Source organism: Garra rufa, chromosome 17, assembly GCF_049309525.1.
Source record: "Garra rufa chromosome 17, GarRuf1.0, whole genome shotgun sequence".
Classification (NCBI taxonomy): Eukaryota; Metazoa; Chordata; class Actinopteri; order Cypriniformes; family Cyprinidae; genus Garra; species Garra rufa.
This window is the reverse complement of record NC_133377.1, coordinates 2376063-2392297: the sequence shown is the minus strand read 5'-3', so window position 1 is coordinate 2392297 and position 16235 is coordinate 2376063. Positions and strand designations below refer to the sequence as shown.

At 36.7% G+C, this 16235-nt stretch overlaps 1 protein-coding gene across 1 annotated transcript; it reads right to left on the bottom strand.

Annotated features, from left to right (window-relative positions):
* Nucleotides 1-980: 980 nt before the first annotated feature.
* Nucleotides 981-16095, bottom strand: anln (anillin, actin binding protein). Its single transcript, XM_073821806.1, has 24 exons — nt 15965-16095; nt 14814-14964; nt 13976-14386; nt 12382-12710; nt 11889-12267; nt 11599-11798; nt 11418-11513; nt 10256-10355; nt 9982-10068; nt 9638-9852; nt 9376-9530; nt 9152-9296; nt 8004-8139; nt 7719-7907; nt 7230-7356; nt 7093-7141; nt 6955-7008; nt 5088-5120; nt 4889-4910; nt 4690-4802; nt 3737-3823; nt 2789-2896; nt 2541-2713; nt 981-2454 (listed from the first exon to the last, which is right to left on the bottom strand). Exons 1-24 carry the CDS (start codon nt 15980-15982, stop codon nt 2340-2342), a joined length of 3492 nt encoding a protein of 1163 aa, XP_073677907.1. The 5' UTR covers nt 15983-16095; the 3' UTR covers nt 981-2339.
* Nucleotides 16096-16235: the final 140 nt, after the last annotated feature.

Genomic DNA, 16235 nt, shown 5'->3' with positions numbered 1-16235 from the left:
GTGTATGTGTGAAAAAACATGCAATGCACAATTGTTTACGCCCTTGAAAAACGCAGTATCGCCCCCAGTGGCCGATTTCTTTCAAATTTCTAACAGACCTTTGGGGCCACGAGTCAAACAGGCCCACCAAATTTCGTTCCAATCGGCCTCCGTTAACCATGTCTAAAGGGTGCTTAAAATTTATTGGCCAATGGCGGCAATGGTTTTGTGAGATATGCAAATGTCCTTATAGACACTTGTGGCACTTTGGACCAAGATAGCACGCACCGATTTTCATGTTGATAGGACAAATGGTTGCATAGATGTATGTTATTTTTCCTCTTATAGCGCCACCTAATGGTCAAGATCCAAATTTTTTGTCCTGCAACCTCAGATTAAGCTCTTACATACATGTTCTGAGTTTGGTGAAGAAGTCTCATTCTGTAAAGGAGTTATAGGCATTTTACTAAAAAGTGGCCCTGTCCTTTTCAAACAATTTGGCATCTCTTTGCGAAGGCGAGTCAAAAGTTCAACTTTTTTTTTTTGATAATTATTGATATTCACTCTCCAGAGAATCTTTCCGCATTGGTTTGGTTCCATTAGGGCGAAAATCCCAAAAATCCAAAATACCTGAATATTTTTGCCAGGCATCTAAGGCATGTGTTTTGTCTGCCATCAGCCAAGGATTCCAACAACATGAGGCACTTGAACCTGCGACTGACGGTTTAGGAGTTCGGAAAAATATTGCACCCTTTCCTGCTTACTAAGTCCTTCTCTATATGATTTAACAGCTTATAAATTATCAGAACAAGGAATTCAGTAGTACATTAACAGTGCAAACCCTCCATTTATAAGCCATAAAATGCTAAGTAACAACAAAAATTTAGCATGGTAATGTTACTTACATTAGCATACAGTAATTTAATAAACATTTCTAGTCTAGTTAGACACATTGAGAAGATATGAGGCAGTTAAACAAACAGTAAGACATTGGTAACAAGTATGTTGTCAAAAGCTTGTTTTATTGAAACTGCAGCTCTGCGTGATACATGGAAGCCACATTTGGAGTGTTCAAGATACCATAACACACAAAACAGCCAAAACACTAAAGTGCTTTAAGATTACTACAGTGAAAGGGGCTGAATTTTAGTATTGTGTATCACAAAGTTAAGAAATTGGTCTCAGTCAAGGCAATTTAGTGTAAATTTAAAAAAGCTTTTGTAAATGTCACTTATTCAAACACATTTGGATATAGGTAGATGAATCTGAAGTGAGTTAGAACCATTTAAAAAGTTATAAAATGTTCATATAAAAAAAAGTTACATAAAGGAAATGCACAAGAAATATATATATGGGATGTGCATGATAAATATTTCAACTCAACTTCAATTATTGTGAAGGCATCTGGATCAACCAAAGGAAAAAAAAAAATGTCTTGGGCCATTTTCCTTTTCAATAAAAAAGGGAAATTTCTAAGGCAAATATCAATTAGATTTGTATTCTTCTGAAGGCGCATATCACTCATCATAGTGTTATTGCAGAAACTGAGCTGAAAAGAGCTTTGGTGACAAACGGGAAGATCTAATTGCATTTTAAACTGTATGCAGTTTTACAACCACAGACAAGACCAACATTGCTCATAAATGTCCAAAAAGGAGAAGAAAAAAAACCCATTCCCTTTCATTATCCAAGTGAGCCACATCCACTGTGTATTTGAAGAAAATCATATATAAATATAAATTTCTCAAACCAAACCCCAAAAATCTTAGTCAAATAAAATAGTTTCCTGTGACAGATGAGCAAAAAATTTAAGTCATCCCTATAACAGCAAATATACAAACATAAAAACAGATCATGGGTTTTAGCAGTACTTAATATAAAAATGAAATTTGGGTCACCACAAAGTACTGACATTAAGTGTGTGGTTCATTAAAACATTCAGGACAAAACCTGAAGTCTTGCTCGATGAACACATTCTGAGAAATCTGACTACAACAGGTATCTCAGCAGACAGCAGTCATGCAAAAAACATTTAAATACACACATAAAAACTCTAACAAAGCAAACAAGCTTTCATTAGTCTTAAAGCAAACCTTGCTAAATGACACAGATAAAAAGTATCAAAATCATACCTGAATACCCTTGTAAATCAACGCATGTTGTCCTTTAATTGAAATGTCTCTTAATTTATGGCTTTAATGATTTTTTTTCTGACTTGTCAAATTAATAACAAACTTGTAAAACTTATTTGTAAACACTGTAACTGTTGCTATATTGCACTTCCAAATCAGACCTATACGCAGTCAGTGTGAAAGTCAGACTAGAATACTTTTGGCCCTTGGTGCTCGATGAGAGCAGGCTTACATGGGTTTGTAGCACGAATCTGGCTGCCACATACGCAGGTCCACCAAGATCTGGTTGAGCTTCTGCATCCACAGATTCCTCTCATCCTTGGTGTCGGCACTCAGCCAGTTCCTACACATTACAAAGAGATATTCTCGAATTAGGATTTGATCCTCTCCATCAAAGCACATGAATTCATATTGTTAACTGGGTCTTACTTTGTAACACACAGTGTGTCCTTGCACTGGCTGACCAGGGTCTCTCTGTCATCCTCCCTCTGTGGTCTCACGGTGATGAGCTCAAAGGTATTGGGCCGGGCACAGAACTCTCTGTTTGCCGGCTCCACTTTACGACTGGTGCAGTTGGCAAGGTTAATGCGACCAATTGGATTCTGTGAGTGGAAGAATAGCCTGTTAATTTTAATAAAGCACTTCTCAAACTTACAAAACAATTATACTAGGCCAACCTTTCTTTTTTCATCATCAGGGTAGGTCCAAAAAGAGATGCTATATCCTGAAAGGACACACCACCTCCTGTGCCAAGCTCCAAATCCACTGACATCCTCAAACATGGTCTGCAAATTAAAAAACACCCTCATTAGCATCACACAAAACCACCTTAGTATGAAAAAAAAAGACAATGTTACTGATGTAAGTTTATCTGCACCGTAAAAAGTTTTCACCAGATTCAACTTAAAAGCCTAGGTTCAGCAGCTGCCTTAAAATTTTAAGTTAAATCAGCAATTCATTTTAACTTATTGATTTAACTTGTGAGTTGAAATGACTTAAGTTGATTTAACTTAATTAAGGCAGCTGCTGAACTGAAGTTTTTAAGTTAAATCAACTTAAGTCATTTCAACTCACAAGTTAAATCAACGTTCACACATTTACCTCGAAATGATGGGACCTATTTACCGAGACCATGTAGCTATGAGAGAGGGGGGACACAGGAATATTTCCTGATCATAAATTTAGGTGTGTAGTTAAAAATCTGTCTCAGCCAATGGACTACACCATGCACTGTTTTGGTGGTGACATGAAAATACGGGATATATTCAATTTCATAATTTACAAAGAAAAGAAAATAAATATTTGGCTGAACTTCATTTTTTTTAAAGAACCAAAAAAAAAAAAAATTGCTATATTTTCTTAAGTTGAAATGTAGTGGTTAGGGTTCGGGACAGCCTCCTCCCAATCGAAAGTACCCAATAAATTATGATTTTATATATATTAAGCTTACTAATATTTTAAATATTATTTTGTGTTCCAATAGATGACAGAATGATCTTAATAAACATCTAAGATTTGAATACTTAAATGCCTTTTAAATGTGTTTTTTGGTTGTGGGACAGCAGTTCAGACCATTTCTGTAGAATGGCCCATATACACTGGAAAACTTAAGTATAAAAACTCACCAGGAAGCCTCTTTCCTCTATCCGTGAGCCAACCTCGCAGTGCATTTTCAGGTAAACATGCCCCTCCAGAGGACAAAGGAAAGGTACCTGTAGCAAAACAGGACACTAAGGACTAGAACACAAACTTATCCCAGAGAAAAAGCCTTTTTTTACAACAAAAGGAAGCCATAAATATAGTAGCTACACATTTGCCTGAAAAATAACGAAAATAATGCACCCAAATACAAAGGCCTTGATGTGCACACTGCACACAAAACATAAACAAGCGGCTTAAACTGACAGTTAGTATCACCGAAAAGACACCAAGCATTGTTAGCTAAATACTCAGACACACAACAACCCGTGTTATTAAACACAGAGCAAATATAGCAACCTTTTTGTGAAACATGTCACTGAGCAGCTCTCTTTCAACCCCTTCATATTTGATCTAAAAGAGAGAAATGTCTACATGTGAAAGAGTCTGGCAAATGCAAACGGCAGCACTGTGCAAGAAAAACAAGAGAGTAGTGTTAAAACTGTATTAAGCTGGTGTGAACACGAGTGCTGTGGTTAAACCTCTCCCTCTCTGACGTTAGCAAGCATCAGAGGGTATGCGCATTGACGTCACTTTTGACGGAACACACCCACTCAGTCCAAATGAGTGGCAAAACACCCAGCAACTTGGCTGGCATTAGCAGTTGGACTCAATGGTGATCCTTACACCTTACCAAAAAAACAGTGGACATTGACTTGTGGCCAAGAATAGGGTTTCCTGACATTTATACCTTATTTTGACGCTAAATGCAACATTATGCTGCCACAGTCTTTCTGCCACTCACCAGGTGCAACTGCAGTGATGTCTCATGCATACCCTCCACACATCCAGTGAGTTTCGCCAGGTGATGGTGTTAGTATTGTTTGGTTTGTGAAAGAGTTATAATGATATAGAGATAGATGCAAAGGGAGGAAAGTACCTTCTCCAAGGGGAATTTGTTTTTCCCAATAGAGGCTAGAGTTAGCTTGTGCGATCCGACAAGCACAAAGTTACTGGTGCGCACGGCATTTGGACCACCGGGGCTAGCCACAACTGAGAATAAAAAAGCAAAATAAATGTATGAATAACAGTTTCAAAATGTTAAATTGAACTGCTTTTAAAAGCTCATTAATACTCACCAGGTGTTTGGAGGTTGCTCTTCTATAATAGATAAACAGAGGACAAAATGTGTCAGAACTTTACATTTTTAGATTGTTTATAACAAATAAATGTTATGGTACTGTGCTATGTAGTACAATATTACATGTTGAACAGACGAGAAATGACGCAAGAGGTGAACTGACCTCTTTTGACTGGTAATGTGTTGAGGCTACTTACCGAGATAGCAAGGAACCTTTTTGGTGTGATAGCCTGTGGAGATAAAAACAATTTAAGAGTAAAACATTGTGGACATAGTGAACTTATATTATATTATGCATAAACACAGCACTGAGTGCTACTGAGACTGAGACAAAAGGCATTTTTAGTTAAGAATGAATAAAAATACCCTTCACCGTGCACTTTGTTCAGAATGACGACACTAGACATTAAAGGGGTCATGAACTGAGAAATCAAAATTCCCTTGATCTATTGACATAGGAGGTCATTGTGCTATAAAAACATCCTGTAAGTTTTAGAACTCCAAACTCTTGTTAGTTTGAAAAGCTTATATAGACCAATTCAGTGTTTGCAACCAGTGACATTTTTTGAGGGCAAAGCTTATCTGGTGGCAGAAAATTACAGTTTTTTTTAAGTAGCGTTCTATCAAAGCCATGGAATGAAAAATATATTTTTCAAAATTCAGATTTTATTCACGCAATTTAGATCAACTCGTCATTCTTTTTCCCTCGGCTCAGAACCATGAGTTTATAGTTCACATTTCTGGGGTTTTTCTTCAGAATTGACAAACTTGCTATTGTTGAATTAAATTATATAGTTATAAAGTCCAAACTAGAAGATATAAACTTGCAGTTGCGGAGAAAAAAAAAAAAGTATTGAGAGATAAAATAGGTAAATATTATGTAAAATGTTATAGGTTTAAATAGTATCTCATGCTGTAACTGCAATACAATATGTTCCCTATGAACTTTATATGTGAATATTATTGCGAACAAATTGTTTAAATCAAATTTAAGCTTTAAAAGTAGAGTAATCATAGTAGGTTTGATCTATAGACTGTCTGTTTAAATGTCTGCACTTAGCTTCAAATGCCGTTTTTGATGACGGTATTCTATAAAAGTATTCTAACAAAACTTTGTCTTTTTTCCATGGATTTTACCCGTTCCCCTTCACTTGATAACAGTGTTTTTCTGCCACCACAATGCATGAGCAGCTGTTGGTGACATAACTGTGACGTTTACTCCAAATTGGTCTATTGAAGCCAGTCTGCCAAAACGACAGGTTGTGGAACATGACACTTTATGTAGTAATAGTGTGGCTAAACAGGAAAAAAAAAAAAGAAAAATCAACTGCTCCTACATTACTACCCATTTAGTGCTGCCCACCTGCCCTTTATTTTTAACGAAGTTCCAGACCGCATCAGTAAAAACTCAGTCTTTTGTTTATTTCATTTTACCACAGATTTGTTTACAAAGCACAAGTCGACGCAGAATTATCAAAAACCAAAAGATTATGTGGTGCAACTATATTGGATCCGACAGTAATGTTGCACCACACAAATGTCAGTAACTGTTTGTATTAGGTGGTCACTATTGCTTTGTTATTACAGGTTGTTTAATATGTACTGAGTTATTTGTGTGTCCATCTGTAAATGATGTAGCCTGTCAAACATACACAACTGTTAGCCAATCATAGCAGTGGGCGTTTACTTCAAAATCTACAATCCACCATGCCTATTCAAACAGTGGGAGTTCAAAACAGAACAGACAATATCCTATTACTTCAAAATGATGATTTTTTTTTTTTTATGTAAAAATCTTCATAGCATTATAAATGGACCTCAGACAGTACAAAATAATAAAAAAGCAGTTCTTGACCCCTTTAAAAACACTTGCTTAAAATCTAACCAACTGCTTGCACACCAGCAAGTGACGATTTTAAAACAGCATACCAACAAGCATGCTTCCAAGTCATGGAAATGCCTCAGGAGAATCTGGACAGACTGATTGCTGCGCTTTAGAGTAGCCGTTCATCTCTTTAGAGTAGCCGAGTCACTCTAACGTAGTATGTAAGACAACGAGTTTACCTTTGATTTGTTGGGCTTTTTCCTCTTGTCAGGGTTCAGCTCCCGTTTCTGAACCTATAAGAAAAAAAAAAAAAAACATTTTACTAAATCTCTTTGATAAAGGTTTCATTTGAAAGCCAATTAAAAAGCTGTACTTACGAAAGAGTAGACCTCGATATCAATCTCAAAGTCATTAGAGACATCAGACCTGCACATCAAGGAAAGTATTAATATGATAAACACTATACTGAGGTGATAGGGATGTCAAGAGTAGCTTGATAGAAAACGACACTTACAAATTGAATTTGGTGGAGAAGGTCAAAGCATCGCCACTCAGACCAGTGCGTGTGCTTGCTAGAGTCGTCGCCACTGTGTTCTCAGCTCCGGCACGGATCATCACGAAGAAGTAATGGTTTCCACATTCTTACAGCAAAATTATGACATGAGTAATTGTCTGATTGGGCATGAAGGTGGCAAACAAAAAGTATCTATATATCCACCTTTTTCTTCATGTAAGAGTGGGCACAGCCATTTGTAAATTTTATGGGTTTGGCTTTCGGTCTCATCCGCATCCAGATATTTTTAGCAGTACAAACAGCTTGTTTTGTTGCTTGATATTGCAAATTAGTGTGTCTTACCATTATATATTAATGTATTACCTTAATTATAAATAGTTTTACTGCCATTTTGCTATTTCCCTATAGTGGCTAATGAACAAGAAGTCTCACCCATAAGCTTACTTCCACATTTAAGAAAAAGATGGATAGATACAGAAGTATTCTCACCTGGCTTGTTGGCAGAAGAACAGATAAAGTCAGCCTTTAGAGGAAGTCGCAGCTCCAGCAGTGAGATGGACCCTTTAGAAGCAGGTATACCCATATCCACCTGGGCACTGCTTGCGCTTTTCTTCTGGGCTGTTGGACCCTCTGCTTTTAGCTGATCGAGTTCAGCCTTCAGGGCAGCTCTCCTTTCAGCTAAGGCCGAAGAAAATAAGAGATTGCTTCACAGTTCAAGAAATAAATAACCTGAAATATTCACCTGTGTAGTGCAAAAAGAACAGTATCACTTACTGGCAATAAGCAACAGTCTCTCAGCCTCGGCCTCCACTTGAGATCCTTTTCCATGTTCTTCATCTGTACAGCAGTTGAGAGCCTGACTAGCCTGATGGATCACTGTCTGCTGCAGGTTCATCTCATTGGTCAACATCTGAGAACACAACATGGCATCATAAATTCTTTTGAGATCAAAGATAAAAGAATAGAAGAAACTGCAATGCACAATAGGGTAAAATAAGTCCTGCCCTCTAATTAAATAAGCCAGCTGCCAATTGGTAAAGACATTGGTTCACTACAATTGTTGTTAGAAAGTCTATTTCCCATAGAGCACTGTGACTCATGCTTGGGACTAAACATGCACACTGGCAGGAGCAAACTGTAATAAATACAGCTGAAGTCAAAAGCTTACATATACCTTGCAGAATCTGCTAAATGTTAATGGTTTTACCAAAATAAGAGGGATCATACAAACATTTTTTATTATTCAGCACTGACCTGAATGACATAAAAGATGTACATATAGTCCACAAGAGAAAGTAATAGTTGAATTTTTTGTTTAGTGATAGTTGTTCATGAGTCACTTGTTTGTCCTGAACAGTTAAACTGCCAGCTGTTCTTCAGAAAAATCCTTTAGGTCCCACAAATTCTTTGGTTTTTCAGCATTTTTATGCATTTGAACACTCTCCAACAATGACTGCAGATCTATCTTTTCACACTGAGGACAACTAAGGGACTCATATGCAACTATTACAGAAGGTTCAAATGCTCACTGATTCTCTAGAGTCCCTCAGTTGTCCTCAGTGTGAAAAATGGATCTCAAAATCGAGTCATTGTTGGAAAGGGTTCAAATACACAAAAATGCTGAAAAACAAAATAATTTGTGGGACCTGAAAGAGTGCGGAGTTTAACCTTTCAAACTCATGTACACCTATCACCTAACTAAAAAAAAACAGCTGTGGATCATTCAGTTAACAACACAGTATTAAGAATCAAGTGTATGTACATTTTTGAATGGGGTCATTTTTAAAAATTCAACTCTTATTTCCTCTTGTGGACTATATGTAAACGTCTTTTATTTGAAATATCTTGTTCAGATCAGTACTAAAAAAATCCCTCATATTTTGGTAAAATTGACAACTGTAAATAAACATTTTTGAACAGACCTTCATTTTCTGCTTGATGTTGATGTGACTGGAGCTCCCATTGCTCTCCATTCTCTGAGACACATCCTCTTTCCTCACGATCACCTGTTTAACATGAGGTCTCTCTGACTCGGTCTTAACCCTTGTGGATCTGTAGGCATCAATGCTGAAATCAAACACAACCATGCATTAAATACAAATCACACAACAAATCAGTTTGAATGTTACAGTGAGCAGATGTGCACCTGTAAAGAAGGTTCTGGTTTTGCTGCTCATCTATGTTGTCGATGCTGTCAGATGATCCAGCTTGTAACATGCGTGTCCTCTGGAACTTACTGGGCCTAGATACACTCTCAGGAGTGGAACTCTTTACAATAAATGAGCTGGCAGGAGTCGACGTCTGGACCAAAATAAAAGTCCATTTGAGATTAGTTAGTTATTACATTAGTTATCAGATTATTCAGAATTATCATTGTTTTGCTAATGACTTGCATCCTCAAGGCTCACCATAGGCTTTCTTTCAGGGCTCTTGACCACAGCTGCTACTGTCTCGGCAAGTGGAGCAAGGAGAGACATAGAGGAGATATTCAGAGCATCTTCATCTGCATCCTCATCACTGTGCTCCTCGCTATCCTCCAGGACTCCATCAAACAGCTCATTTATCACCTCGGAGTTAACGGAACCATCCACGTTCATCTCAATCTCATGCACTTCATCTACTTCTAAAATGTCAACAAAAATATTCATTATCAAAAACATGCATTTATAATAAGGTCATAAATATATATAAAGCAAATAACACCCCAATACGAAGATAAACAGCAAGCAACCGATCCCCCCCACACACTTACCTTTTACTTCCTCTGGTTCTTTCACTATAGGCATCTCTTCTGTAAATTCAACTTTCTTTGCAGGGCTTGGAAGAACGCACTCTTTGTCTAAAAGACAACATAATCTGTTTAACTGCTCATATTCCAATAAACAGGACCACTATATAAATAAAATGACATGAAAATGCAGCAAAGGCAATTATGGCTAATTAAAATAATTGAACAAAACAAGGAAAGAACAGTGGAACAATGCTTTAGAAGACGACATTTAACTACATTATTATATACAAAATACCTTTTTTACCAAATGGAGAAGGGCTGTTGACTACTGGTGCAGAAGGCTCATTATCAAGCACTGGCACAGAAGCCGTCCTCTGTACAGACAGTTCAATTTCCTGAGGATAAAAATTGTAATTAAGTAATTTTGAAATTACATTTCTTTTATAAAATTAAGTACTGGGGTTATAAAAGAGTCATACCAGTAATATTTGTATTACTGCTAATATCCAGTTGTATTCAATAGTATATTTCTCCTTAGTATCAATGTGATTAATATTAGCAGTTTTATTTACACTACCAGTCAAAAGTTTTTCAACAGTAAGATTTTATGTTTTTTAAAGAAGTCTCTACTGCTTACCAAGCCTGCATTTATTTGATCCAAAGTACAGCAAAACATTACAATTTTAAATATTTATATTTTTAAAATACTTTTTCTATTTGAATACATTTTAATATGCAATTCATTGCTGTGATCAAAGCTAATTTTTTAGCATCATTACTCAGAATTCTTTGATGAATAGAAAGATCCAAAGATCAGCATTTATCTGAAATAAAACGCTTTTGTAACATTATACACTATATCATTAAAAAGTCAGTATTATTTATTTTAAGAATAAATGATATTAGAAATTAATACTTTTATTTTGCAAAGATGCTTTAAATTGATCAAAAAATATGATAAGACATTTTTAATGTTACAAAGGATTTATATTTCAGATAAATGCTGTTCTTCTGAACTTTCTATTCAAAGAACAGTGTAAAAAAAAAAAAAAAAAAAAAAAAAAAAAAAAAAAAAAAAAAACAGGTTTCAACATAATAAATGAGTAATGATGCAAAAAATTCAGCTTTGAAAGTCACAGCAATAAACTACATTTTAAAATATATTAAAATAGAAAAGTCATTTTTATTTCAATAATAAAAATATTTAAAAATGTTATTGTTTTTGCTGTACTTTGGATCAAATAAATGCAGGCTTGGAGAACAGAAAAGATTTCTTTAAAAAAAAACATTAAAAATCTTACTGTTCAAAAACTTTTGACTGGTTGTGTATTTGAAAAAAAGAAAAAAAAAAAAAAAAAAAAATCATTAAAATACATTTTTTTCCTTCCTCTGCGGATTTCATATAATTAAAACTGATTTTGTACACCATTATAGAAAAATATGGACTATAATCTTACACAATCATTCTTGACCTCACTGAGATCCTCTTTGCTCCTTAACATGTTGCCTTTTTGAAATCGATTACGAATTTGTGCCAGCTCTGCCTCTCGCTCCTATTGATAATAAAATAAAAGATTAGTGCTGATGTTTTATATGCAATTAAACAAATATGCATTTAAAACAGTTAAGAATACATGCCATTTTCTGCTTCTGAGTGAGGACAGCTGTGGCGGAGGTGGCCTGGACACACCCCAGCCTTTCCTGGAGCAGCCTGGACTTGGGGGTGGCAGAGGGTGTAACCACAGGTGTGTGGCCTTGACCTCCTGATGTGGAGGGAGAATTCTGGTTGCGCTCCTGGCACCTTTCTCCAAAACGCTCCAAAAACGACTTGACGCCTCCTGAAGGTCAACATAAACAAATATAAGTTCAGAGACATACACTTCAGTGTAGAAAAAAAAGGCAATAAGCAGAAGAGGAACTCTACTGACCAGTAGTTCCAGCTGGGCCTCTGGGCTGTAAGGGTGTTGTGTCCTTGGTAAACCTTTCACGACTCTGATGTATGCTGGAAACATCAGCAGTAGAAGAGGGTTTAGGTGTCAAAATCGGCTTTGCAGGGCTTGAATTAAGTGCTGCTCCAGAATTCAACTTAGATGGGCCCTGGTTCTTCAGAGGGCTCTGAGAGACATAACCTCTGTGAGGACTGGAGGGAGATGCTGTCAAAGACTTAAGTGGACTGGAGGGGTAAATTTTCTGTGGGCTGGAAACAGGAGAGGGAACTGCTTGAGTCGGTCTGGGCTGAGGAAACTCAGTCTTCTGAGGACTAGGGGGAACCACTCTGGTTGACTTGACTGGAGAGTAAACTGTTGGCTATAAGAACAAACATTTGATACCTTTTTACACATTTAAAAAGACATTGTAAACCCACAATACAACCTTACATAATAAAAAGAAAGAACAGAATCTGTTGTTGGCATGACCCACCTGCTGACCGCTGTCAACAGACTTGTGTGGAGCTGGTTGGACAGTCTGAGGTCGTTCCACAGCAGGACTTGGCTTGGCAATGTTACTCGTCACTGTACTGACTGGTGGGCGCACACAGGCCGTGCCAGGCTGTGCTTGTGCATTGTCCCGACGAGTGGGCGGGTGTCCAAGGTCATCTTCCCAGGAACCGATTGTGGCAGCAAGGTTTGCCAGTCTACCCTTTCTTCCAACAGGGGGCTCAGAGTTTGTTGGAGTAGCAGGAGGAAGATCCACTTTTTGAGACTTCAGAGGAGATAAAACTACACTCTCTGGAATGGTTTCTGAGGTCCCTGAAAGCAGAATATTATGTTTAATACATGGATAGATGCTTATTTATCATCCTGATAGTCTCAACCAGACCCAAGTTTTTGGACTGTAAAATATTTAAAGTTTTTAAGATTGTGAAGTCTCCTCTGCTCACCAAGCCTGCATTTATTTGATCCACAATACAGCATAAGCAGTAATCTTGTGAAATAATTTTACTATTTAAAATAGCTGCTTTCTGTTTGAATATATTTTTAAATGTAATTTATTCCTGTGATCAAAGCTACATTTTCAGCATCATTACTCCAGTCTTCAGTGTCACATGATCCTTCAGAAATCATTCTAATATGCTGATTTCTGTTCAAGAAATATTTTTATTATTATTATCAATATTTAAAACAGTGCTTTTTCAGGATTTCTATTTTGATAAATAGAAAGAGCCAAAGATCAGCATTTGTGAAATAAAAAGCTTTTGTAACTTGAAATTATAGAAATGAATACTTTTATTTAGCAAGGATGCTTTAAATGGATCAAAAGTGATGATAAAGACATTTATAATGTTACAAAAGATTTCTATTTTAGATAAATGCTGTTCATCTGAACTTTCTATTCATCAAAGAAAACTGAAAAATAAATAATCATAATAACCATAATAATAATAAATGTTTTTAAGCAAAAAAAAAAAAAAAAATCACAATATTAGAATGATTTCTAGAGGATTTTTTGACTGGTAGTGTATACTATGATCACTTATTGATTTTTGTCTTCTGAAGGACCTCAAATGTGTACTTGCACTTTATGAGGATGTTAAAAATTAAAAACAGTAGAGCTTAAATATTTCAACAGAGTGGTCAACAGGTTTTTACAATACTCACCTATCTTAATAATCTTAATTTGTGAAATTCTGACTTCTATTAAAGGGTTAGTTCACCCAAAAATTTACATTTTGTCATTAATTACTCACCCTCATGTCGTTCCAAACCCGTAAGACCTACGTTCATCTTTGGAACACAAATGAAGATATTTTTGATGAAATCCAAAAACTTTCTGACTCTGCATAGACAGCAACGCAACTAACACATTCAAGACCCAGAAAGGTGGAAAGGACACGGTTAAAAAAGAAAAAAAAAAGTTGAGTGGTTCAACCGTGGTGTTATGAAGTTGCTGTCTATGGAGGGTCAGAAAGCTCTTGAATTTTATCAAAAATATCTTAATTTGTGTTCTGAAGATGAACGACGGGTTTGGAAATATAATGAATGGTTTCATTAGGGTTTGAGAGAGTGCTGCCTACCTTCAGAGTCCCAGTAGTGCCTCTGTTCAGCCAGTCTCTGTAGACGAGACCTCATGCCAGAGACGCCTGGGATTGGTGCATCTTTCTGTGCCTCTTTGGCTCCATCTAGAGCGGAGTGCTTCATTATATTATCTGTGCTTTTTGCTGGAGACTGAGGAGGACACATCATCTTTTCAGTGTCTGAAGGAGGTCTAGTGGGCAGCACTTCTGGTTCTGCTGTACAACGAGCAGACCTTTGCTCCACAGGCATGGGACGAACACTGCTTGGCATTGGTGGAGGCTTCTTGTCCGTCATGGGCTCAGAGGCCATCACTTGTGGGATCACCGGTTGTTTGTTTTCTTCTCCAGTAAGGAGAGCATTTTCATCTGAACAGCGACGCTTTGAGGGGGATGGCTTGGAGGAGGGAAGTGCTGTCCAGAAAAAGAAAAAAAACTTATTTTAGGGTACAGAGATTTATACATAATCTGAAAGATGAATAAATAAGCTTTCCATTGATGTATTGTTAGGATAGGACAATATTTGGCTGAGATACAATTGAAAATCTGAAGGTACAAAAAATCTAAATTTTGGGAAAATCGCCTTTAAAGTTGTCCATATGAAGTTCTTAGCAATGCATATTACTAATCAAAAATCAAGTTATGAAATTTACAAGATATCCTCATGGAACATATATAATATTATCCTAATGATTTTTGGCGTAAAAGAAAAATCAATAATACTGACCCATACAGTACCCAATGTACTGTTTTTGGCTATTGCTACAAATATACCTGTGCTACTTAAGGTTTTGTGGTCCAGTGTTACATGTGTCAACACAGGCATGCAACAAAATCGAACCTTTTTCAATGGTCGGCTCACTTATGACACTGTTTGTGTCTGTAAGTGGCTCCCTTGTCCTTTTAGCCATTGGACGGTTGGCCGCCGTTTGTCTCTCCGCCATCTTCCTCTGCAAATTCTCTCTACGAGCACGTGTGCGCTCTAAGAGTTTCTGAGTGAGCAAAATGACAAATTAACAATTGCAAGATGCTAGGACTTATATGACAGTGTTAAAGAGAAACAGATCTTTTAAAACAAGAATATGCATGTACAACTAATTTTATCTGAGGTCTACATGATATGCAAGACATAAAAGGCATAAACTGCATTCAAGTGTCAAAAAGTCAAAATTTCAGTTCCTTTTTTTCATGCATGAGCCTCGTTTATCTTCGCTGCTCATCTTCTGAGTGTGAACAAACCAGTGGCTCATTCTAGCAGAACATCTCACTCATGATTAACAGCCCTGTTACTGAGCAAGACCAAACACATTCCTGCACTGTGGCTGTTGGTTGGCTGTCTCCCAGGGAATGAGTGGAAATTTCAGTTAGTGAGGATTTCATGTCCATGGAATTTTGTCATGTGACTCAGCAGATCATTCCTATTGGCTGGAGTCAAACCACTCTTCCTGTATTCAACCAGCCACAAGTTATGGGCACAGCCCTTGACAGCTATTGTTTTTTTCGTTATTCAAAAGCCTGATATTTAGATGCAGAGATATTCAATTCAAATATTACAAGGACTGAATACACAGTTTATTCAGAGCCTACTTAGGATTTTAACACAAAAACTTTTAATCAATGGGCATCACTGATATTTACAGTCAGTTAAGATCTGTAGATATTGAAACACAAAAAAATACAAAACAATAAGATTAAGTCACACCCACATAGCTATTTAAAAAAAAAAAGGAAACTATGACTAGCTGCAAAAACAATAGCGAAAAACATATTTTCAACAATAGCTTATTTAAATTCTACTGTAATTTAGTCAAGCTGATTTTACTATATGCTAGATTGTAATCAAGTAGAGAAGCGTAAATAAATCAATAAGTTAATTATTAACGACGGAAGTTACATTAATACTATGTTGGTGCATAGCAGACTGCTGCTAGTTTATATCAACACCCTCCCTAATAAACAAACGAATAAAAAGCTGTCATAAAGGACACTCACCTCCGTGAATGGGTCCATCCTGATATATATATTACGATAAACTTATATTAAAGCACAATCCTCTTTGTTTTCCTTCTTTATTTGTTCGTTGATGGAGTAAAAGTCTCTCCGCTCGCTCTCTCACACCACGCGCTCCTCAGCTGTTTGAAAATTTTGAATTTAGCGCTTGCTCACTTTTCGCTGTAGCCAACGGTCGTGGACACGTCACTGAACACCAGCTGAACCAATGAGAGCACAGGCCGTTAACTCAGCCATGCCCACCCACCCTCTC